The sequence below is a fragment of the Clarias gariepinus genome, chromosome 9 (assembly GCF_024256425.1).
Source record: "Clarias gariepinus isolate MV-2021 ecotype Netherlands chromosome 9, CGAR_prim_01v2, whole genome shotgun sequence".
Lineage (NCBI taxonomy): Eukaryota > Metazoa > Chordata > Actinopteri > Siluriformes > Clariidae > Clarias > Clarias gariepinus.
The window spans coordinates 5,148,800-5,175,448 of record NC_071108.1 but is presented as its reverse complement, the minus strand read 5'-3'; the positions used below and the strand labels follow the sequence as shown (position 1 = coordinate 5,175,448).

General features: G+C 40.3%; 1 protein-coding gene across 2 annotated transcripts in view; it reads right to left on the bottom strand.

Moving 5' to 3' along the window:
- plxnb3 (plexin B3) overlaps positions 1-26,649 on the bottom strand; it is a 120,420-nt gene that overhangs the window by 50,068 nt on the left and 43,703 nt on the right. For both annotated transcript variants that reach the window (XM_053503627.1, XM_053503626.1), the window contains exons 2-3: positions 16,296-17,418; positions 3,103-3,282 (exon numbers count right to left, since the gene is read on the bottom strand). In XM_053503627.1, coding sequence (XP_053359602.1) covers positions 3,103-3,282; positions 16,296-17,405 — 1,290 coding nt within the window. In that variant the 5' untranslated portion in view covers positions 17,406-17,418. The remainder of the gene's footprint in view (positions 1-3,102; positions 3,283-16,295; positions 17,419-26,649) is intronic.

Genomic DNA, 26,649 nt, shown 5'->3' with positions numbered 1-26,649 from the left:
AGTGGAATACAAGTGTTAAAAGTGCCGCATGCGACACGACGCGGTGCTACATTTGTTAAGTTGCTCTTAACTAACTGACCTTTTGAATAACAGTGCAATGTACAATGCTCGTTCTGTTTAATACACATTCTTAGTTCATTTTGCCTTTGTTGCTTATCACACCCTTAGATCTCGGTGAAGTCACACTGAGGTCATGCCTTGCTTGTATCTGATTCATTTCATTGCGAAGAAGTCAACAGTGGCTAGAACTGATCATTTTATGAAGCAAAAATGACTCAGTGTGACTCAGCGTAAGTGTACCATATTCTGAAAAATATTTGCCTGCCAGACTGTCATAATGAGGAAGGAAACAGGACACGGCACATTGTTATATTAAAAAAAAAAAAAAAACAGCATTGAGCATTGTAAAGTGGAGTTACTGTTAAAGCTATTTTTCTATAATGGCACGTCTTGATTTTTTTAAAAATCATTATTCATTGTATACTACAGCAGTGACAAATTACAATATGCGCCTCGATTACGTGACACTTTTTCTTTTCTTTTCCGATTTAATTAAATGTCATTTTATTTATACATACTTTCAACAAGAGATGTTGGACACAAAAAAGCCTTACATAAGCAAAAGATATAAATGTGAAATTTGTACATTTATCCTTTAATAAGAAAGCCAGATATAAAACTTTTTTATCTGTTTGTAGTTTTAAACTACATTTACGCTCGAGCTAAGTCAGTTATGCAGTTGAATTGATTTTTTTTTTTTTGGACGATTCTATCATTTGAATCGATAAGAGAATACTAAGCGTGTAAACCTTTGCTGTGTTTATATTTTTTACAGACTGTCTGGATGAGTTTAATCAAAGCATCAGCAGATTTTTTAAGTACTTAAAAAAAAGAAAGAAAAGAAACAGCTCATTTATTAAAGCTTTTAGCTACAGTAATCTACGCTCACTGTTCAGCCCAGACCTTTGGTCTAACTAACAGGAAAGTGACGATTTACCCCTCTCTTTCTCTTTCTACCCCAAAGTTTGTCTATCTTCCACAATCTTTGAAAACTGATCTTTCTAGCGCTTTTAAGAACTGTCCTTGACCCGGGAGATATGTAACTCAACTCCAGCTTTGAAGTCGAACGGATGCTCTGGCTTTCACAAAAGCACACTGTGCTTTGGTAATACAATCTAATACACAGACAGAAACTATGCAGTGTGTTATATACTGACCAAGGCCACACTTAGGTCTGTATAATAGACCTGATTAAATCCTTTCTGAGGAACTGAGTGTGCAGACTTGGTCAAACGGTGCAATAAAGTGCTTCAGATGTATACGTTTTGAAAAAGCCGAAGTGGCTAAATATTGAGCGTGTGACAGACAAGTCGAGACCTTGGAATTATACATTTCTGTCTGACTAGATTCTGTGAATTTAAATATACAAGGCCATGAAGTCTTAAGCACGAACAAATTGATGGGGAAATTTTTTTCAACTTGCCATCTGCCAAATGTTTGGTGTAAAACTTCTAACATACCGTACATTCACTGGCATGGAAATAACATCACTGTATAAATAACAGACCCTTTTAATTCCTTATAAAGGCTTGAAGAATTAAGGTCTCATGAGGTAGACAGATTATAAATTCATTAGTCAGCGGTGAAGCGATAGCTCCAGTGTGCTGCTCAGGAATCATCTATAGCGAGATAGTTAGCTAGCGCATTATGTAATAAAAACTGATCGGAAGGTCGGGGTTTGAGCCCCAGCACCGCTAAATTAAAACCACTGTTGAGCCCTTGAGCAAGGCTCTTAACCCTATTCTCTGCTTCAGGGGCGCTGTAAGTTGGCAAACCCTGCACTCTGACCCCAGCTTCTACACTGGGATATAAAAATTTTTTTTTTCACTGTTCTGTAAAATAAATGTGATAAATAACTAAATAATTATTATTTTGGCCTTTTTTTAAATCAGAGTGGATGGTTTTTGTGTGGAGCACGGAGGTCTTGGTCCGACATCTCGCACTAATGCGGATTAAGGAAATGAGTACGTTTAGTGACCTTTTTTAAGAAAAGTTTGAATATCCACAATGTTACTCTGATCAAAGGTTGAGGATTTTGCCTCAATAACTTTAACCAGTGATTTGACTTTGTACTGAACAGGTGTGAGTAAAAAAACAAACAAAAAATTAGGACGTTGAAGATTCCCGGTAGAAAAAAAAAGTTGAATGCAGCATAAATGTAACAAAATACGTGAAGCACTTTCCAATACCTGGACTAAAGCATTTATAGTATTCCCACAACAAACCCTCCCTCTCTCCTCGTGTACATTGGGATCATTTTAAATACAATATTGAAAGCAATTTTAATAAAAATCTTTTTTCGCATACTTTTAAATGTAATGACTTCTTTGGACAGATTTTTATGACTCACCAGCGTCCTCACGCTATAGATGATGTCACACTATTTGAGTGATACGATTTACATATTACAGAGGCCGGATGGCTAATCGAGCCATCCTTTTGAGCATAGGATGGTTCTTGCTGTTCCTGCTGTAGACGTTAGACTATCACTCTACTAGTAAGATTCACATCCTACTGCGACCTGAATTGATCGTCGTCTCTATGGGAATTGAACCGTTTGGAGGATAAGCATCAAACAAACTCTGAAATGGAATTTGTAGAGTATAATTTCTTACACTGGTCAATTATACAGGCTCACAGACTCTGTGTTTCCACATACCTGCTTCCTCCTGATTAAGAAAAGATCATTTCTCATGTGTGCGTCCATTCTACCTACAAACAGATTATATCTTAGCTAATGTCTGTGGTGCGGCACACAGAGTGTGGCTTAAACGAAGCTTGAACACAGCCTTAGAACCAAATGAAACCTTTTTTGTTTTGCAAATGTCAATAAGGAGTAGAGTTTCATCTCTTATTCGGAATTTCCAACCTACGTGCCTGCCAGGAATCTTTTTTTTTTTTTGTAGCCTGGGTGACTGATGTGTCCAATCCTGTGTCCTGGTTACATTTGTGACCATGATCATGTTTCCGGCGTGTTTATACATAAGGATCAGATAGTGACACAAACACACACATGCACACACTCGCACCACTGCCCTGTACCTTGTGAAGATGTCCACTCTTGTCACCCAGGAGTGCAATGGTGTGACCCGCCTCGGTTGCTACAGCAACGGCAGTGAGTTGAGTTGCCCATGTGATGGCAGGCGTGGCTTGGAGGGGCACTGCACTGGCGATGGGGCTAGGGGTGTGTTCGCCTCCGCACGGGTACTCGGTCACAGATTTCTGCAGACACACACACACATACACAGTGAGATTACATCCTGACACCACTGGTCTAACAGTTTAAAATCTTAGTCAAGGCATTTTGCATCACAACACATTAGCAAACATTTTCCTACAGCAGTATGAGTGGGGGGTTGTGCTAGCTTTGATCTTCTCTAATCTGATGTTTTGTCTATTTCAAAAACACACCAGATGCTTGTAACAAAAAAACAAAACAAAAACAAAGGAGTTCCCACCACGTCAACAGCAAATGACAACCAGTAAGGAAAAGATAAAAGCATTGTACAGATATGGGTAGGACTTGATAAATTGGTTTGGTGCTATATATGGAACATATCAAAGTAACATCCAGATGAATGCCAGGCCCTAACCACATTATCTCACCCACTCGGTATGACTCTACAAGCTTAAGCAAAGTCCACTAGCTTTTATGAGGACCAGAAAAATTATTAAACATGTTTACAGAAACATAATCACTAAATCATCAATCCAGGATACAAGTCCTGATTCTTACATGCACAATGTTGTTTCTTTTGTTGGTGTACGAGGTCAGTGTACAGGGTCAGTGGTGCGAGTGTGTGCATGTGTGTGTGTCACTATCTCTATCTGCAGTTACACGGACCCATACGCAACAAGCTGCGATGTACTGTGTGTTCAGACTCCTATCTATCATAGCCAGCATTAACATATAGAATTTGACCAGACAGGCCAGCCTTCTGTCCACACGAGCATCAATGAGTCTTGGGTGCCCATGATTGTGTTCTTCGTTGAACAACTTTTGGTAGGACCTAACCAATATATACCAGGAACACGCCACAAGACCTGCAGTTTTTATCCCGTTGTCTTGTTATCACAATATGAAAAAGGAAAACAAAAGGAAGTGCCAAGCAAGAAAGCCAGATTGCTGTTTGATCGATGTTTATTTGATGTAATCAGTCATTTATGATAAACTTATTAATATGCTCAGGGTTACAGCTGGAGTAGTAATGTAATGTCTTTACAAGAATAACAGATTACACAGCCAAGGGAGGTTGAAAAGTCCAGGCTTCATTTTTTAGAAAAAGAGAAAGAGAGAGAGAGACAGAAAGAGAGAGAGAGAGAGAGAGAGAGGACCGCAATCACGTGTATTTGATCAGGTGCAAAAAAGGTACATGTGGATGGTAATAGTAGGAACAGAAATGTATTAAAATTAGCATTTTAAAGAAGTCCACAGTGAGGTAACCATCCAATCGTGACCTTAACACAGTTTCCCTCTTTTCTGGCTCATGGCAGTCTGATGTCTGATGACAGATTTGGTCTTCAGAGTTTGCTTCTTGAGTTTTAGAAGAGATTTCTCATGGTCAGTGTAGCTGACAAGTAAAGGCAGCACAGGCTCCCCTCCAAACCTCATGCTTAAATCATTACCCCCTCAGCTGAAAATCGTGATATGATATCTCAAACAGACTACTTGATGTGGTTTCTGACCCTGTATGACACGGTGTTCTCTATAAAAATGAATAAAACACAGAAACAGCAGCCGTCGTTTTTTTTTTTTTTGTCTGCACACAGCTTGGCATCAAATCTGGCCCCAAACATAAACGTGGCATTAGATGTTAGAAGTGGTTCACACAAAGACCTGTGTATTTTGTTTTTATGTTTTTATTAAATACTGTACTTCTATTGCTAAGTTACTGTGTTTTTTTTTTTTTGTTGCTGAGAAATAAGAGCAAATTAGCTAAATTCAGTCTTCTGAGGTGCTGATGATTTACGATGCAGTCTGCACAATGCTAAACAGGAGGATATAATCTTCTCTACTCTAGCTACATAAGCGTTGTAACTGCGGTGCAACACCGAATCAGCAAGCTTCAGACACAAACCGTGGCTGGCTGATGGATTAGACCTGAGGTGGAAAAGAAGAAGGAGAAAGAAAAAAAATTCCATTATGCTCAAACTCTACCTTTAATCTTTTCATTGCATAGTATAAGGCGAAGCAAAGTCCATATAAATCATCAAAACTGGGCTTTGAAAAACTAAACTCTGGCAACTGTGGCCACCCGTGTCCTTGCACCTTTCTCCTATGTAAAGTGAAAGGACTTTCTGCTTTGTGACTGAAAAATGTTTGCAAATTAACCTTGAGTAAATAAAAGTATAACCTCCTGTTCCCTCGCTGTGCCAGCTGCTGACTCCAAATGCCTCCTGTCCTCAGCCGGCAGGAGGGAACCCCTCAGAGACATAGCCCGGACTAATAATTATTAATAATTCAGGTAGGATTTTAAATATTTTAAGTGTGTCAGTGTACAACGACGACAACGACAAAAAAAAAAAAAAAAAAAAAAAAAACAGGTGTGGGGTAATGCTGCTTACAGAGCCTTCCAGGAAAAACATGGACCCTGCACCCACTCTGTATCCGGAGGGATGCACAGGCAGGTGCTATTCATCTCGCTCTGAGAGATAAATCAATACAGTCATTAGGGGTTAAGGCGAAAATAAAAAAAAAAGCTGAAAAGAGGGAAGTGCAAAAGACACGTGACTCCTAAAAGCTTTTTGTCTTTGTGACATCCGCACCCGCTCTGATTAACCTCGCGGTAGCAAAACAATCGATTCGATTCAACTTGATTTGCATGGCGCTTTTAACAATGTCACGGAAGCAGCTAATATTTCAGATATCAATTTTAAATGTATTATTTCGACCATAGCAAACTAAAAGGACAGTGGCACCAGATAGTCAAATGGTCTAACTGTGTAACCAGGTGATTCATTACAGTTTTAATATAAAGGCTTTTTTCCATATCATCATCTCCTCTTGATGGAGACGTGAGCGCGAAAACAAGTGGTTGTGACAAACTGCAGTCCTAAAGCCATCATGGCAAAAATGTTCGATTCAGTTGCGGTCCGAAGTGTGTCTTCAGGCTGTCCATATGAGGCCCATCCTTAACGATCAGAATGTCAACCAGGAGTCTCATCAGGATGGATCGATCCCATCCAGACAGCAGAAGAAGTCATGATGGCAGTTTTTTTGCCTGATGCATTTGCACTTGCGTGGCAATGTGGTGAAAAATTTTTGGATCTGGCTGTTCATTTTGGCACCAAAGGACTCTTTGTAAGCGTGACATGCACGAGAAATTTTAAATCATGCAAAATGTGCACTTTTTTTATTCCACATTCGAGGTCCAATGTATAAAGCAGAGCATGAATAAGGAGCTACTGTACCAAGCAATGTAAGAAATCTCTCCAAAAAATTCTGGAGCCAAGGGTGCAAAACTGGCGGTGCTCTGTGAGTGGGAGGGATGGCGTTCTGGCTCTCTCTCCAGGAGCGATCCGAAATTGGGACTGTGAGATATCCAGTAGGATTTTTTTTTTTGTCAAAATACTGAAATCATGTTAATTTGGCAACACTGCAGATGTTGGGAACCTTCCTTTCTATTAGATTGCTTTTTGATAAAATGACATCAGAATAATGATGGGATTAAGTTAAACATCTAGATGCCGCAAACACAACGCTGCAAAAAAAGATTCTTTTTATCAATATTAACACTAAACTTGACGGCCTGAGCGGGACTCGAACTACAATCATAGTCCGGCTCAAAGGACACACAGTACATTGGGCCAAAGGAATCATCCTGTTGATGTTCCTAACAACAAAACAAAAGTTACAACTGCATTGGTTGAGGTTGTATTTGCAACGTTGTGTTTGGAACATTCATTAAAACTTATCAACATCATTTTAACTTTGATAAACGAGGCTGAACCAATCGTGGACATCATGGAAACATCATTTCAACTATATTAGTCATACAACGGTAGGGCTCCTGCTGGAAACTAAATGCAGAAGAGGGAGGAGAGAGTTTTCCTCTAAATGATAGTGTTATTATGCTCTATAGGAAAATCTTTTTTTCTCTTTTATTCTCATCTCATACTTTATATTTTTTATTTGAAAACTATTTAAAATTTTTAGGACATCAAAAGTTGTACAAGCAATTCACTTCATATCATACAGCGTATGACTGTATATGTGGCCAATTACATTTGAATTTCAATTTGAATTTGAAATCAGCAGTTTGTCTGGCCTCACACGTCTTAGAGAAAGCATGTCCGAAAATCCTTGCATGTTGCTCTTCAAGTCGTTTTGTTCGAAATTCACTCCATCTGCTTCTGTTAGTCGAGCAAAGTTTTGTTCCTTGTCCTGTCACGGGTTTGCTACCTGAATGTGTTCACCTGTTCTGTGTCTCGCCCCTTGATTAGTTTGTTGACACCCTGCTGTTGCCTCACTGTGACAAGTCGAATCATCATAGAGTCCAGATTTTTTTTTTAACTGCCCCTAATAAATATTACTATGATTTAACACCCTGGCATTCTGCCTGCACTAATCACATGTTACACTTCACAACCACATGCATGCAGATATTCAAAGTAAATACATCCGTCAACCTTTGTCGTTTAGCTAAATAAGCGTAGAAACTGTTTCCTTAAAGGTATCCTGGTCGACAAATTTCTTAATTATACCCAAGGGTGTAGGAGAGGAGAAATTTGGGAGTTGGTGGAGATGCTTCTTGGGCACCATCTCAACAGCACTGCAAAAAAACTTTCTCCACCATCCAGCTGTAAAGCATCCAACACACACTTGTATTAGACCCTTAAGCGTCTCAAAACTAATCGAAGCGCTTAGAACTGCATTTTTTTTTGTAAAGTAAAGACCCAGATCAGCGACTGATGAAATTCTAATTAGCGCCTTTAGGCTGAAATACTGGTCTATACTTTGCTAAGACGGATGCTTTCTTTCTTTATTTCTTCTTTTTTCTTTTCCTGAAGAGCTCAAAAACTCGTATCCTTGGCTCATTTGCTAAGAAAAAAAAAAAGGCTCACATGTTTTAAATGTGCCTAAATCATCCACTGTGTCATGATTAATGTGACAGATTACAGTGCTGAGTAAATGTTGTACGGCAGTCATCTTTCTGAAAACTAAAATATATAATTCTTCTTCTTTATCACTGTGTGTCTCCTGCGTTTTTATTAAATATGAATAATTAAAACAAGCAATCTTTTTTGATTGAGCATCTACAGCAGACAATCTTCTCTTCATCATGCAACAGCTCATTGTTATAGAACAAAGTAAAACAAAGTCAATTATGAAATTTAGGTCATGGAGTAGTTAATAGTGTGAATAAACAAACAGATAGCTAGATTAGCTGTGCGCACTTTTGAAAGCAGCCCAAGTTCCACACGTGCTTTCATTATCATTTCAAGACATTCTCTCAAACAAACAACTGAAACAAACCAAGAGTTCTGATACATTTTTATTCTCAACTTGTTTACCATTTAATAACTGTTATTGTGCCACATGATCATATAACACTGTTTGTAGGATACAAGAAGCACATGTCTACATTTAGTTAAGAATAAAAACACATACAGGTGTGCTGTTATAGGAAAACAATCTATAATGGCATGGTGTGTTATCGCCATATTTGAATTTAAATTATTCTTAACAGCTCATTATTTTCCAAAAACCACAGATTCTGAAGTTTTTCATGATAATCCGCGTAAAACAGAGAAATTTCACTTATTCATTCATTTTCTATACCTCTTTATCCTGTATACCGAGTTCGCGGGGGCCTGGAGCCTTTCCCAGGACACTTTTGGACATTAGGCGGGGTACACCCTGGATGGGGTGCCAATCCATCGCAGGGCACACACACTCATTTGCACAAAACTGGCAATTTAGGAACGCCAATTATCCTACTCTGCATGTCTTTAAGCTGTGGGAGGAAACTAGAGAACCCAGGGCACACCCACTGAGCATGGGGAGAACATGCAAACATCCAAAAAAAAAAAAAAAAAAGAAACTTGACCCTGGAGGTGCAAGGCTACAGTTGCTGACCACTAAACCACCGTGCCACCAACAAAGGAAATTGCGTTTTTATAAGTATTATTACTAATAAAACATCATTTTATTTTATCCATGTACACTTACATGTTAATTCCTGTTATCAGATACTCTGTCACAGCTATAAACAACTGTTTCTTCACCTATTTGCTCCCTCTCTTTTAAAAAACTAACCAAAACTCCTGAAAACTTTCCTGTGGTTCAAAAACAGACTGATACGGGAGACCCCTTCCAAAAATTATCCATTTTTCTTAAAATATAACTTCACCATATAACTGTGGCATTTATTTTTTTTAATCTTTTAGTATTTAGTTATAAGATATTTTATTGTTTAATATTCAGGGGTTATAATCTCCTGTCCAGTCTGTGTATGTGTGGAGTTTGCATGTTCTCCCCATGTTCTGTTGGTTTCTTCCAGACACTCCTTCCTCCCTCCCAGAGTCCAGAGACATGTGCTGTGAGCTGACTGGCATTTCCAAATTGCCCATAGTGTATGACTGTTTTTATGCACCTGCGCCCAATGATAGGTTGGCACCACTTTCCAGGGTCTCCCCCCCTCAGCCTTGTGCCACGTGTTCCCTGGCTCTGGGCCTTTATAAAGCAGTGCTGAAACTAGATGGATGGGTTTGCATTACTGCTGTTATTAAATTGACAATTACCTTCTGACCAATCAGAACTAAGAATCCGACAGCTCTGTTAGAATGAGGGGGAGACACACCCTAATCAACCCCACCCCAGCCCACACTCACACCCCCTCCGACTCCATTGTTTACACTGTACATATTGAAGGTGCGCCAAGCATTACGGTGAGATGTGTGTGTTCTACGTTAGTGTTACTCTAGAACTGCAGCTGTTCAGTCGGCTGACAGGCAGACAATAGCTGGGCGTAGAGAAAGAGGGGGGAATGCTGAGCGTTGGCATACGATTAAAGGCAACTCTGAACACACACATATACACACACGTATAGACGTACAGACTCAAAGCACTACTACTATTCCTTTCACAGCTACACCTTTAAAATATGCGTTAAACATGGTGTTTCTGTGATGTTTACGACCACAAAGCGGTTTTCTCTGTGTGAGGTTTTAAAATGAAACCAAACCGTAGCTGAATGAGACGGGGTGTGTTGTGGTGACAGTGTTAGTGTCTGTGTGTGTGTGTGTGTGTGTGTGTGTGTGTGTGCGCGTGTGTCTGACTGAGCTGTGGGGGAGGTAAGGTGGAGATTAGAGGCTCAGTGGTCAGTCTGGGTTTGTAGTGTGTCTAAACAGTGTGTTCATGCTGTGTTTTGCGTTGATCATTAAAGAGTGGATTAAGAGTCAAAGAGGAGGTTAGAACAAGCGGTCAGTAGGCCATTATGGGTGTGTCGTTGCATGTGTGTCTGTGTGTGTGTGTGTGTGTGTGTGTGTGTGTGTGAGAGAGAGAGAGCTTGTGGGATGTGGGTCAGCATAACTGAAACCAGCTGCAGATTTAAGCTAGATTTACCTCCAACACACACACACACACACACACACACACACACAATCTTTCTCTTATGCACCATGTCATACAAACAAAAACACATATGTATATATGTATGTATGTATGTATGTATGTATGTATGTATGTATGTATGTATGTATGTATGTATTTTTTTCCCAAACCACACACAGTTGCTCTTTTATACAGACGCACCCTGCTTTGTGTCTTCCTCCCCCTGCAGCCCATTAAAAGCCCCCATGTGATTTTCCTCCTTCCTTTCACATGAACCTAAACCAGAACATCCTCTTCTTTTTAATTTTCTCATCTGTTCCTAAAATTAAACAGTTTCCCATCTTTCAGAAATTTCCCTCTGAACATGTACGGTGTTGAATTTGTTTAAATGCACACGCTATTACAAGCTTCATATCACATGACACCATATCGTGTTACAGATAATTAAGGAAGGGCACGAATGAATGAAACCTATTTCTTTAATTTTATGGCATTGTAATAACTTGCTCAACAGACCAATCGATTAATTAATTTATATATATATATATATATATATATATATATATATATACACTCATATACATACATACATACATACACACACTCACAAGTAGAAACAAGCTCAAAAAATGCGAAACAAAGTGTCAGACTCTCACCAAAGTCTGACATATATATATATATATACATTGTAATATATACTTTATATATATATATATATATATATATATATATATATATATATATATATATACATTAGGGTTTTGCATTACAAAAAGAAGGAAAGCCATTTGTTCATTTAAAGCAGCTATTCTTTAGCGACCACACTTGAAGGAATCATGCTGCTGTCATGTGACACTGGGACTATTGGAAAAAAAAAACTTTTGACGCACTTCCTGGCTGGAAACCGCCGAGATCGTGAGGCAGAGCGGATATTTTGGAAACGAGTAAAAATAGGATCGACGACTTTTTCAGTGAGTCAAACCCGGACATGCCACAACATACTGTACATACAACTTCAAAATGTTTCTTCAAGCTGTACCGTTCCCTTGCTGTTACCACCATTGACATTGTTTGTTTTTTCTTCGAAACAAGCCCTCACAATCATAGGCTGAAATTTAATCAAACCCACACTTCTGTTTGGTGAGAGTCTGACACTTTTGAGCTTATTTCTACTTTTGGGGACAAGGGTTCCTTTTGCATTTTAACCAGTGCAAATTTGGGAAAAAAAGTATACTGAAAGAATGGAGGGATGGATAGACAGACTATTCATTACTCCCAAAAGGAAATTTATAAATAATGTTGTAGCAGTGAATTAGACTGTACAATAACTCTGATACAATTGACCTAACATTTATAAGTTTTTTCCTGCTTACACAGTTCAAAACATTGTGAAAAAAAATACAAATTTGAGCTAAAACAAGACAAGACAAAATCTATAGAGTTGGAAACATAGTCTAAAAATTTACTCTTTAATCATGGAACAGAAAAAAACATGTCCATGTTGGTTGGCGGGTATCAAATAAAACTTTTTTTTAAATAGGGTGAAAACTTGCTTCTTCCCAACATACCCTGTTTGATTAAAAGTTTGTTGACACCTGTCTATCACACCCAGAGGTGATTCTTCCTTAAAAGTTTGAAGCACACAGTTGTACAGAATGTCATTTTACACTGTAGAATTATAATTTCCTTTTGGTTGACCTAAGGCTATGTTCACATTACCAGCCTGAAGTGACTTAATTAAAAAACTTTTTTTTTGGTAACGTGTCACAGATCTAAGTTTTAGAGCTGTCGGAATGTATAAATCTGATGTTTTCCAGATCCTGATCCGAGTTACTTGACTATGTGGTCCTAGATTGGATATATATCCTATACGTGGTCACGCAAGTTGCATGAGAATGGAAAGACTGGTGTTCATGTGACTTTTTTGCCTCTGGCCGTGTATAGGGTGCTCACTGATGTCAGTCAGCACCAGTAGTGCGAAGATTTTATAGCAGCACGAGCAATAGCTGATAAAACAGCTAAAGGTAGGTGTCTGGCTTTCTTCCATCTTCTGGACCACAGACTAACTAATTGTTTGCTACAATTGCCTCATTTTTTTAAAATAAATGAGTGGTCTCACAAACTCGAAGTATCAAAGTGCACATACATGCTGTTTCAGAGATTAGATGTGAACCATTATAACCTGTGAATCCAATCTGACCAAAAATCTGAATCGAGTAACGTGGCTTGTAAAGTAAACATTGCTTAAGAGGCCCAAAAAAGTTGAAGAGTCACAAAACAAGCTTCTTGAAGACATGCTGTGTTCAGTTTGCAATGAAAGAGCTCAAGTATCCCACACACAGCCCTGATTGAACGCAAAGCCACTGAACAATTTTGGGATTAATAAGGATAGGAGCCTCCTGAAAACATAAATCCCTACAACCATGCACCAAATTCTAGTGAAATGCCATTGTAGAAGAGTGGAGCTTGCTATAAAAGCTAATAAAAATGGGATGTTTGAACAGCACGAATGTGAGTGATGGTCAAGTGTTTTTTCCCCCTACGTAGCCTGTCTTGTTCATATCTGCCGCAATTCCTAACTCGAATGTTTGTAAGTTGAGAAGTACCTGTATTTTGACTTTAAAAAACAGAGAGGGAGACAGATAAAGAGAGAGAGAGGTGATGTTAAGACAGCACCACTACGGCACAACGACTAGCATCTGCATCTGAGCAAATTATTGAGATGCCATCAATATCTGGTCTCAGAGTATAGAATTGGTCAGGCAGTGAATTTGTTCCAGTGGTTCTCTCTCTCATACACACACACAGTCCCTCAGTGCTGTGGATTAGTGCTGTCTCTGGCAGCTTGAGCTATTTCTATGTCAGTGCTGAGGCAGCTGCCTCCCCTCTCTCTCTCTCCCTCTCTGCTCTACACGGATGTGATGTGAACCCAGGCAGCCCTGATGAGTCTTCTGCATACGTTCCACTCTGTAACACCGTCTTCACCTTGCTGTCACACTCTGACCCTGCTAATGGGCTAAAAACGCTCCTAGAGACCTGACTATAAAACTGAAGGCGAAGTGGCAGGAAAAGTGACAGAACTGTCGTATGAGAGGATGCAGTTTTCTTCTGAATAGAGCGTACAGGTTAACAGAATGGCTAACGTAAGCCATAAGTGAGCTAAAATACAGAACAATTTTTCATTGAAGTGTATGGATTAGCTCCAGCATCACCCTTTACAGCATAATATGCTAATGCACAGTAAACCAACCCCGAAATGCGACTTTGACAAATTGCCAGCCCGAGGCCATTTTTCTAACGCAATCATGAGGTAACCCACGCAAACTGAAAGCAATACACAATGCGAACGTCTCCTTAACCACTTTTTTTTCACACTACACTTTAAATGACTTAAAGAGTGATTTGGATTTTTATACACTTTTATATTAAATATTTAAAGAGCAAACTGGGCAAGAATTTTTGGGGACATCTATTGTTTTTTCAGTCATAAAAAATGTCCTGGTACCATTTTTGTGCATTTTTAGTCATTTTTTAAGAAGCGTTTATTGTTACTATACATCTATTCTTAATAAAACACAACCAAAGCTTGCATGTTGAACAGTTAAGCAATTAGCCTAATTCATTCATTAATCTTAATTAACTGGTTTATCATGGGCAGGGTTGCAGTGTATCAGGAGCCCATGCCAGGATCACTAGGCGTTAGGCAGGAATACACCCTAAATGGGACAGCAGTCTATAAGCGCACACATTCACACACTCAGTCACACCTACAGTAAATGCAATTTAGAGTCACTAATCGGGCAGCTGAAGCATAAATGTCTTGCTCAGCGGTGGCTTTGTGTTGCTGACGGTTAAACTGCCTGGCGCTACCCATGCATGGAGCAAGTAAAGACAGTAAATTCCTTTAAAATGAATAAAATACTCTTAACTATGCAAATTTACTCTTAATCCTGCAACGAGGCAGCGCAATTATCGCACTTGATGAAATTCTCCTACAAATTCGACATTTTCTGCGCACGTAAAAAACCTTGGCTGAGGAACTTCATAACGCTGCGCCGTTTGCAAATTACCAAACTACACATTTCATAACGTCACGACTTGTATCAATGAGAAATTATCATATAAATGAAAAGAACTGTCTAACCGGATCAGCCTAATCATTTCTTTCTGTTATTCTGCTCATACAGGACAATCGTGCTTATTTACTACATTAATTATTTTGTCACGGTTAAAAAAAAGTGACCTTCACAGGATATACAGTAGCTCTAACATCTTTTAAAATTGTTTGCTATTGTGCGTTGCAATTTTATTGTATGTGGATTTGATTCATGCTCTGATAAAAAAAAAAATGGTTCATTAGCCTCAGAAATTAGGTTTGCTTGATGTAACTAGCTACAAAATGTAATCATGCAGTTTACGGTAAGAATGTTGACTGTGCAAGGGTACACTGTTGTAATAACATGTTTGTATAATGTAAATACAGTAAGATTTAAAGGGTTTGGATTTATTTTCTACATTCTATAACAATACTGGATTTTTTCCAATGTGCAGTACAAGATAACATATATGGCATTAGGTAATTAAGTAACAACAACAAAATTTAGTTGATATTAAGACACAAAAGTCAGCTGTTCTGGAACAGTTATGTAATGTGAAATGCATGAAGAGTATTGTATCAAGTGCATTTGCAAAACCAATCAAGCACCATGATGAAACTGGCTCTCATAAAGAGCTTCCCAGGAAGGAAAGACCAAACTTTACCACTGAGTTAGCAGCCTCAGAAATCACCAATTTACATCATTTTGAAGATTACTGCATATTTTTTGATGCCTTCAGCATTGTTTTACGAAAAAAGACCATCGCATTGAAAGGGGTGTCCAAACTTTTGACTGGTAGTATAAATAAACAAAACCATCAGCAATAGCATTAATACTGCTAAATCAAAAATTTTAATGTATGCATAAACCTTGAAAATTATCTACAGATAAAAGTATTCCAAGACATAAAAAAATGAGCTGACAGAAAAACAATCTAAATAGTCCGAAAAGAACTGAAGGAAATCCATCAGCATTTTGCTATAACCCTCTTCACCCCCCAGATCTGATTAGAAAAAAAAGAAGTGTTTCACATGAGGCAGATAACAAAGACAGCAGAGATTCAACAAGAAATTGGTGAACGATATAAAGTTATCGCATCAAGGAAAGGAGATGAAAAAACTTTTAAACTGACCTTTACATACTCTATACTATTTGACCTACATGAGGTAAACATCCATGAAACCTAACTCACACTAAACTTCTTGTTGGTTGAAATTAATTTCTTTGTCTTTTTTTCTTAACATTGTCAAAAGGGCGTGCAAACTAATGCACTCAAGTGTATATCTTTAACCGTAAACAATGATGTACTGTATAGAGCTAAACTTAATCCTTCATGTACTACAGTAAAAACTTGAACTGCTTTCCTTGTGACCTTTTAATCCCCCCCTACGCTATTTCCCTCTGTTTCTTAACAAACTCCAAACCAGAACTTTTTAGCGTTCTAACCTTTCACCAGATGAAACGATGTTTGTGAGGCAGTGCAATAATGAACTCTGTATTTTTTGCATTATCTAAACATTATTATTGTTGAGACTTTTAGCACAACTTGTAGGCAACACAGAAAATATTTAATGATGACTCACCGGACCAAGTTTGAGGCACTTGGAGGAGACTTCATATGCGATGTAGGCCTCCTGCTCTCTGTCTCCTTTTCCTTCCTGCGTATAGCACTGAAGCCGTGCCCGCTCCAGCGCCTGATCCAGCTCCTCCATGCTGTACAAGCACAGGGCCGAGCGACCCGTGGGAGTAGGTGTCGACACCTGCCCTGCCGCCATTGCGACAAAGATGGTGGCTTGTCCAAGGTGAGTTCCCATCGCGGCTGCCTGTGCCAGGTTGTAACCTCCTGTGCAGCTTAGTGGTACCTCCACATACGAGTAAAAGCTGGGGTCTCCGGCACAGAGGCGTGATATGTAAGTCTGATAATCACGTGTTTTTAATGTATCACGGCGTGAGAACAGGAAATAAATATACGTGCCGTGATGGAGCGCCTTCACAAACTGGGTGTTGTACTGAGAGTAACTGCCCACTACAAGCTTCCCCAAGTCCTCATGTGAAAACGCAGGAGAAGACTGGTAGCGCTCGAGGCGCCGCGTTGTTATTGGTGGAATCCCACCAGGCCCTTTGCTGGTGTAGCCTCTTCCCACAAGCATGAGGCGTATGCCTTTGTGCTCGGTAAGCACGGCCACGGTGGAGACGCGAGGGTCATTGGCAGCTACGTACTGCGTGTCCACTGGGTTGGCTGTGTGGTACAGAACCTGGGAGACGTTGGCCAGGCTGCGCTTCTCGCAGATGCCTTGCAGCACAGTGCCACACACGATCAGGCTCTGTGCTTGGTACTCTTCCTGTCTCTCCAGCAGCAGCAGTTGGTTGGTGTTGTCAGTTTTCCGTGCCTCTTTGCAATTTTCAAGTTCGATTGGGGGTAAACAGTTGGGGCTGTCCAGCGTGGGTCCTGTTTTGCCCCATGAGACGAGCTGGAGATCTGGGGAGAGGTGGTAGAGCGCGTTGACTGCACCTATGTAGACGTAGCCCGAGCTGGAGTCCAGTAGGAGGTGATTAAAGTGCGAGTCGTGGAGAGAGATGAAGGTCGGCGGGTTGGTAAGGGCAAAAAGGGGCAGGGGGGGCAACAGCAGGAACAGCACCAATTGCCACCAGCAGATGGCATGGAGGAATAGCAGGGGAGCTGCAGCCGGCATGGCACCCCCTTACCTATTAAAAGAGACAGACAGAGAAAGAAAATGGTAAAGAGAGAAACAAATAGAAAGGAATGAAACGTTTTTTTTTTTTTTTAAAGAGGAAGGGTAGCAGGGATGGCAGGAAGGAAAAAAAAGAGGGCAGACGAAGGCATTTCATGAATTCAGAAAGTGCACAATAGAAACAGACCAAAGGAAGAACATGGCAGAAAAAAACATGAAAGAAAGGAAGCAAACATGGGAGAGGGGAAAATGATGAGGTTGGAAAGTTTGGTACAGTATAAGAGAAAGGAAACACATGGAACGATGATGGCAAGATAGTGGTGGAGGCAGACATTGAATAATAGAGAGAGAGAGAGAGAGCAAGAGAGAGAGAGAGAGAGAGAGAAATGGGGGAGGAAAAAAAACAATTGTTATGTTAACACAAACACATGAGAGAGGAAGTATGTTTAGCCTTAGTGTACAACTCAAAGCAATGCTGCTTCAACCACATTCTTCTGTTCTTCAAAGTGCTGTCACCTTCAGACGGACACCCAGCTCTGACCTGGCATCTCTCTCTTGGCTAGCCTCAATCAAACTGCCTTCTTTCAGACGAAGAAATGCAAAAGTAAACTGCTGCGCTCGCTCAAAAAGAGCAGGTGTTAATCGTAAGCTACTTCAGGTTAGCATGTTCGTATTCATGAAGCAAACGTGTGAGGGATAAAGGAACTAATAAATGCAGATACTTTAACTCAGGTACTAAATTACACATGACCCGTGTAGATAGCTGCCGCTTTGACTGGATTCTCAGGTGAAAGTAATGGCACCTGAAATGCTGAAGTGCGACAAATCTCAAAAGAAGAAAAATTTTCCTGCTTGGGATCACAACTTTGACTAATTTCTGTTAAAACGCAGAACATAATTTCATTCCAGACGAGAAAAAAAAGCTGGTATCAAAGGACAACGAAGCGAGAGAAGAAAAAGAAGGAGAGTGAAAGAAGCATGGGAGGGGAGAAAAGTCATCTTTAATTCATTTGGCAGCAGCAGAAGTCTTGGGGGCCTGCTGCTGCTGCTGCTGCTTCTGCTTCTGCTGTATGAAAGATGAGAGAGTGGAGTTAGTGGGGTCGATCAGTATGCACAGCGTTTTACCTCCTCGTCTCCCCTCTTCAAAGCCTCGGCTCAGAGAAAGGCCTGTTTGACACGCTAGCCAGATTAGCCACTTCTTTTCAATTAGGCCTGGGCTTTGCGAGATTGTAGAGACACCTTGTTTATAAGGAGTGAAGGCGGAACATCGTCTTCCACACCACGCCTCAGCCTCCCGGTGGCAGACGCTCACATTGGCCTGCATTAATGAACGTGATCAAAAGGCTGGGGGAAAAAAAAAGCTATGCTCTAACGGGTAACGACCCTCCTCACTGAAAACTTTTTAAAAGATCTTTATCTGGATAGAAGATTGTAGAAGGTTTCCTGTGCATCTGGTGATGTTAGGACTGTATTGATGTGAGTAATCTATTTTAAACAGTTGGGTTGATCACGCTTGCTCTGAGAAAAAAAGGAAATTAATCATGTGATTAACAAACTACTTTTGAGAAATAACCAAAACTAAATAAAATCGTGATTAGCCTTCCAATGTTACTTAGAAACCATGCTTTAGTCTTGAGACGTAAAACACACACACGCAAAAACCTAGACCATCATAAAGACCCCACCCTGGCAAATAAATTACAGAGTGAGGGGAAAAAAAGGTGTGTCGTCTGCAACATCCTCCATTGGATCACAACCAGTAGACAAAACAGATGACAAAACCAGAGGACGTCTCCAGGATCCTTACTGCCCGCAAGTGTGAGTGTGTGAGTGTGTGTGTGTGCCTTTCTAACCCGGGAAGGAAGGAGTAGCGAACAAAAGGCTGATAAAATAGAGTGCAGGGGGTCTCGCTCGCTGTCAAAACATCCAATTTCATGGCTTAAATTTGAAACGAACGTTTTCTGCACGATCAGCGTTCAACAATATCGCTGTCTCGCTCTTTCTGTCTCTCTCTCTCTCTCCTCAACACTGTCTCGTTCTCTCTTCTTAAATGATAATAAGCGTTCCCGGGGCATACGAGAAAGAAAGTGAGGAAAACACATGCACACACACATACACACACATGCACGGCTGAGTGACAGAACTTCTTTGTGCGGTGAACTGAAAAAAAAGAAAGAAAGGGCATGTGGGGAGGGGGGTGTATTGGGAGACGAGCTCTTCCGTACACTTTGGAATGAGCCGTGTTGTTTGATGGGAGGAAAGTAAACGGGGGTTGATTTTTTATTATTTTTTTTGCTCAGCGGCATTGCGATAACAGACTCGGTGGAGCTTGTTTGAGTCGGCTGAATGACTGGATGCTTTTCTCTGACACGGCGCGCGGTTAATGGAGACAGCGCAGCTGAATGCAACTAAAGAATTTTTTAAAGCCTTTAACAGGCTCAGATTCCAAATCTGACCTTTGACTGTAGTTACGCCTACTCGTTCTTTAGCCTCGCTCATTTTTCTCTCTCTCTTTTGGTCAGTGGTGTGTTGCGGTGAGGAGCTCTTCTTTTGGTGTGCTGCTTAGCTGGTTGTACAGAATTCTGCTGTCAAAATTCCACCCATTTCCCTCAGAAACAGACATCCGGGCAATTATAATGGTCTGTGTGTGTGTGAGTGTGTGCTGCACCATACAATGATAAACGGAAACACAGACGCACACCAACCCACACATGCAGAGCCTTTCTCAGCTGCACAGAGACGCTAGTATTTTTGGCAGCAGAAAACTCGACGGCACTGGCCAATGGTTCAGTACCAATGGTTCCAGCTGCTCAGGGCTGACACTGACAACGATGAATGCAATTTGCAGGATTAACGCTATTCGTTGCTGCTTCCTACAGCGTGCAACAGCAGACTGACAAAAAATAAAATTACAGCTGTGTTTGAGTCAGTATACAATTTCAATTTCAATTTCACAATGCAAATAGACACTACATTTTTAGTACATATTGTTTTTTATTCTTATAAACTCACAGATAAAATGATATTAAACAATATCTCACTCCTACTCCATTCCTACCGGTTATATTAATTAAGCGACAGGGACTGTATAGCAGAAAATAAATACGGTACTATATGATGAGTAAATGAATAATAAGCTATAACCTTAAAGAGGTTAGGAGGTTAAAATATATCGTGACTATTTTTTATGCAGCTAGGTAACTGGAAAGCTGATTAAATTGAACATTAAAATCGTTTCTAATCTGAACTTTTAATGACTTTGCTTAAGCAGACTTTAATCTTGGTGGAAAATGTACTATATGTTTTATTGGATCCTGTCTGCGACTGTTCATGTTTTTTTTTAATTATGAAAGGGAAAAAAAAGCTCCATACAGACACCTTTAACAACAACCAGACTCAGCCGTACAGACACAAACAAAAAGCTGAAGGACACCACACACAAAGCCTGGAAATAAAAAAAAAAGAAAGAAAAAAACGGTGTCTCTGCGTGTGTGTGTGTGTGTGTGTGTGTAAAGACCGAGTGCTTTTGAGGGCACTGTGTTGAATTTGAAGAGCCATTTGAACCGCACCCATGTGGCTGGAATCGTAAGTCAATAAGAGCTCCTACTGTCAGCTGTCAAATACCGATCGGTGCACGAATACCAAAGCGGACATGCTAACTTGCGTTCCACTTGAATTCAAACGGGACTCTTTTTTTTTTCTTCTAAATTATCATAAATTCAATTTATAAAATCAACAAAAATTTTAAATTGTGGAAGCATCGAGGTGTACTAAACACCTACAAATCTCACGTTAGCCCTGAGCATGTTTTTGGATAATGCTCTTGGGGTAAGAGGGCATGCTGTGCTGGTGTAGGAGTGTGTACCGCGCACGAGCGTGCGTGACGCATCAGGGAATTTTTAACCAGGTAATAAAACATGAAAAACTGCTGGGGAGGAAGACAAAGAATTTTAGTTACAACACACACACACATATACTGTTGCAGCTACTGCAACAGCAGCGGGAGGAACGTCTCCAGGCAATGAATTCATTCCAGAGACAGCCAGTGATGATTATAGAGAAAGCGAGAAAGAGAGAGAGAGAAAGAGAGCAAAAGAGAGAGGGTGCATGTGTGTGTGTTGGGGGGGCGGGGGGGGGTGGGGCGGTCGGATGGGTTCTAGACTAGGATTTACAAGTCTCTTTGATGCCAAACATGAGTGTCAGCATACCAAGTATGTATGTGTGTATGTGAGGGAGAGTGTATGTGAGGGTGTGCTTGGGGTTTAATCACCACCTCCATGTGATAGAGGGAAGCTCATTACCATACTCAACACGGAGTGGGTGAAAGAGAGAGCGGGTATAACCGATACTCTGCAGAGTATAGAACTAGTATAAAACTGGAAAAGGACAGAGGAGAGGGGGAAAAAACATCCCCCTGGACGGTTAAAGAAGAGAAGAAGGAATAAATGTGAAGAAAGGAAAAATAGCGAGACGTGCAATGTAATCTCATAAATATTTTATCAGCATGAAACGGTACAGTACGTGCAGTTTTCCTAATGTATCACAGGAGGAAGTCTCTCTGTCTCTGTTTCCCCCTTATTTACTCCCCACCGTCTCCCAACTCCGAACTCCTGACGTTATCTTTTCCTGACTGCCGCAATCGCTCCTTTGTTAATTTTATCCTCATCCTTCCTGCACGAATATTTCTCGCAACATTTGATACCACCAGGCCCCTGGTTTGAGACTTGTGTGTGTATGTGTAAGTGTGTGTGTGACGTGAACACGGTTTAGCAGAGGGCGCTTCTGCTCCTGCAGGAATTTCAAACGGAAGAAGGAGAAGAAGAAGAAGAAAAAAAAAACTGCAGTTCGAGGCTGTCGACCAATTGCAGCACGCTTGGGCTAATTATCACCTCTCAGAATAAACAAATATGATGATGACATCTCGTTTTGATGCTAATGACCCTTAATGGGCACTCGGGGAGCTGGGATGGCGTTCTAATAACTCCCTGCGATAAGAAAAAAAAAAAAAGATTGTAGTTGCGCTGGCGGGTGAAAAAAAAAAGAAAGGAAGACTTTGCATTTACCGGCAATAAGGCAGCGCACTTAATCTTGATTAGGCGATGAATGTCAGGCCCTGAATGTGAGCTGTTACACTTGAAAGAGGGAAAAAAACAAGATCTGAAGATCTGGAGACATCCTTCCATATGATTATGATTATTAGATATCACCTCGGCTCTCGTTTTCACACCAACACACTTCCTCTCACTTTCACACACACACACACACACACACGCAGGCAGCACATCAGCTTTCATCACCTCCTTGTCAAGCATCTGTGCATCGTGCTACAACGTTAATTATTTGATGGAGCCTGATAAACAGAGCGCTCTAGTGCAAATCTAGCAGAGGAGTTTATTAGCTCCTGCTTACGCTGGAAAAACACAGAGTTGTCTACATGCGCTAGTCTTCTGAATATCAACACTGATCTAAAATATTAGATTGGATTTGATGCGCTGTCTGATCCGATTCACTGCATGTTTTCTGTAACTGCTCTGAATGCATCTAAGGCGTGAGAGTGTGTGTTATAGGTTGTCAGATACAATTTATTGTTAAAAGTTAAAAGAAAAAAAAGTCTAATGACTACTTTGGGGGAAACCAGAGAGATTATGGGAGATGAATGATACAGACTGGTGTTTGTGTGTTGGGGTGTATCGAGGTGTGGGTTGGGGTCAAGAGGGCATAGATCATTCAAGTAACACTTAGAAAAATAAGAATGATGCAAAGCAGTTACAGCAAGCTGGTGCGTTCCTTTCAACCTCACGTGGATTGTTTTCAGATACCAGCAAGTATTTTCTTTCCGCTGAGTACACAGCAATTTACTAACAATTACTATTTTTCATCAACTTACTAATGAATAACACATTGCTTATGCTTTTTTACTGTTTATAGTTCCACTTAATGTTGCGGAACAGCATCTTCCAGGTAAATTGTTTAGCTGTTTGCGGAAATCAACTTCCTGGTATCATTTAGCAGGTGGTAAACAGTCGTTCCCTCCCCAGTCTATCCTTTCCCCTCTCTCTTAAAGGTCTCATATTTTTACTATTTCTTTAACAAGTTAACACAGATCCAGAGCTTGCCCAAACGGTGTGAGTGAAAGCTCCAGAAGAAATACTCCTTAGGATATGCATTTTTTATACCTAAAGCGCCCTCTGTTACACTCCTCCTCCTCCTCCTCCAAATGTGCCATTTTAATGTCTGTGTAAATAACCTGCCAAGCCACTCTTACCCCTTTTCCTCCAAAGGGAATCAGGTGCTAGTTCGGACTTTATAAGAACTGGCTTTGTAAAACAATGCAAGCAGCAAGCACAACAACGGCGAACTTCAACCTGGCTTTGCGAGCAGTTCTGTGAACGTTATTAGAAAGCATTTGAGCTGCCCATTGCATATTGAGTCCATTTTTTTAAAAAGACGGCCCTCACAAACTTTTAGTTTGTCATAATAATCGCGCCAATCGCGTTCTTTGTTCTGGCCAAGCAAAGTGCTGGTGCCACCTTAGAACCGTTTTTTTTTCTGTCTGATGGCACCCTCCGAACTACCTCCGGAACCGCCTTGGTGGAAAAGGGGGTGACTAAGGTCACAACAGGGGGAAAATCTAAATGCCTTGTTTAATCTCTAGCCAAGACAAAAACTAAAAATGCAGGAAGGAAAAAAACAGGGATTGTTTTTTTTTTTCAAAAATCTTTTACACATATACACACATTTGCATAATTAAATTTGCATAATAGTTCCCCTTTAAATTTGCTTGTCAGTGTTATTGAGAAACCACAAAGCGTGAAGTCTAGAAGCTTTTCCTCTGGCAGAAAACTTCTGATCGTTACTGATTTACTGAATGATTTTTTATGAGCAATTTTACAGTTTCCGTTGTTACAAATAACAAATGACGGATAACAAAATGTTTTAGTTTATTATCAGCTACAGGGTAGATAAATCGTCCACCATACAAGTTCATGTGTAAGCTGTTACTATAGAAACACTGAGCGCATTACTATAAACCCATCGCTTGAATTACAACTGGAATTACTTCCAGAGCTGCTGCTATAGAAAATGAGTCAAAACCTTCTGACCGATCAGACTGAAAAAGTCGACATTGCAACTCTCTGGCTTTAGTGTTTTTGAAATGAAAACCCTGTGGTGTAGGGTTCCGCGTTAAACAGCTCCCGGTTCCCCAGAGAGACGCGCCCTTCTAAGTGCTGGACACACTGTAATAGCTATGTTATAAATGTTTTAAAGGCCAGTGCCAAACAAAAAAGACACACGTCTTCCATAATCCGTAATCACCGTAATGCGCTGTGTGATTTTAAACTCTCTAGAACATTCCCGATATGCATTTGGCGCTCTGCTCGTCCTACGGCTGAAATGAGGGCTGATGGTGTTTGTTGGAAGCGGCTTTAGAAAGCATCCAAAACAGGCGTAATTAGTTTGTTATTGTGGATGTCTGGTAGGCATTGTTCACTAATCCATGTAATGGATGCTTTTAATGTCAGAAAACAAGTGAAACAGCTGTGCTTTTTTTTTGTTCCCGCCGCATGCTTCAGACTTGCGGTTCGGAATGGGTTTGATGTGGCGCTCGAGGTTGAACGCTTCCAGACGCGTTTACGAGTTTCACGCTTTACGAGGAATGGCTTCTCTTTGAAAAGAGATTTTTTTTCTTAAATTAGCAATAGGAAAGAGTGACAGAGGAGGCTATTTGTGGGTCTGGGGTTTGTGTGACAAGCAGACTAGCGGAACGACACGTGCTGAATGCTAGGTGAAAACCCCAGCGCTCCTGAGAATGGGGGCGGCATTTAAGATGGCAAACAATGGAGCGATAACAAGACAGTGTGCATGTATCGTGTATGTGTGTATGTGTTCGCCGGTGTGTTGTGTATAATTGTGTGGGCGAGAGTGAAGGGAATATCTGTGAGTGTGTGTGTGTGTGTGTGTGTGTGTGCTATGTGGGCGGGGGTAAGAGAGACAATCGGGCATCCGTGGTGCATGAGAGAGAGAGAGAAAAAAAAAAGTAAGGGGGGGGGGGTTAGTGTGTGCACGTGTTTGTGTGTGTGTATTCAGAATCCACTTCTGGCAGCTCTGACCGTGGCAAACTGCTACTCTGACAGGGCAGCCACACCTCCCCAGAGACTAATACAATAACCAGCAGAAATAACCAAGCCAACCCCCCGGGGAAGGAAATGAAACAAATGCATGATTAAATATCCAGTAATACTCTGATTAGCAACTAGTGCTTGTTTGTGGCTAGTTTGTTCTCACGAAATAAATCGTCAAAACAAATTGTCAGGCTGAAATGGGAAACGATTGCATGCATGCTTGAAAATTCAACTTGTGATAAATGATGCATGCGCATCATGATTTCAGAGAGAATAAACATATTGATAACTAAAGCAAAACATTAATAATGATGAATAAATAAGTACATCTGAGCTAGATACACAAAACATGCCTAACAAAGTTAAAAAACAATACTTCATTATGTAATAGAATGCAGTATTTATGCATGCTTAAACTCTGACCAAACTGAAAGATGTTACTAAAGCATCAAACAAAAAAAAAAAGCCTGGATTATATACGGCTTATGCTTACAGATCTAATGCGTGTTACTACAGTAACAAAAAAATAATAAACAGGATAAAAGAAATAAAACCGCACATTGGGTTATAAATTCCAAGAGGGAACACATCTGACAAAGAGACGACACAAAGCACCGGAGTACTCACAGACAAGACTACTCACATTAGGATTAAACCAATGTTGAAAAAAACAAAATTCTACCTAAAAAAAAAAAAAATCACAAAAGGCAGAAATCTCCTAAAACACAAACTGCTTATTAGCCCGGTGAAGTGTTTGATCATCTTAGCTCATGGAGAGCCTCTTCAATTAGTTGACAGCTCTTCTGCCTTTTCACACTTTCTCAAGTGGAGAAAACACACACACACACGCACAGACGTTCATCTTACTATTCGTGTAAGGACCCGTTATTGACACCTAATTACCACTGTGTAACACTTCCATCATAACCTAAGCAACCAAAAGGAAGCCTTTTGTGTATTTTAATTGTCCTATAAACATATTTTATTTATAATTGTTGCTATTATTACTTAAAACTACAGCGTTTTCTTTATCACGGATTAGAGTGCCATTTTTTAGCAGGTTTAACATGTGAGGCTGACATTGCTATGTTTGCGAGGGTCCCCATTACGATATAAAAACA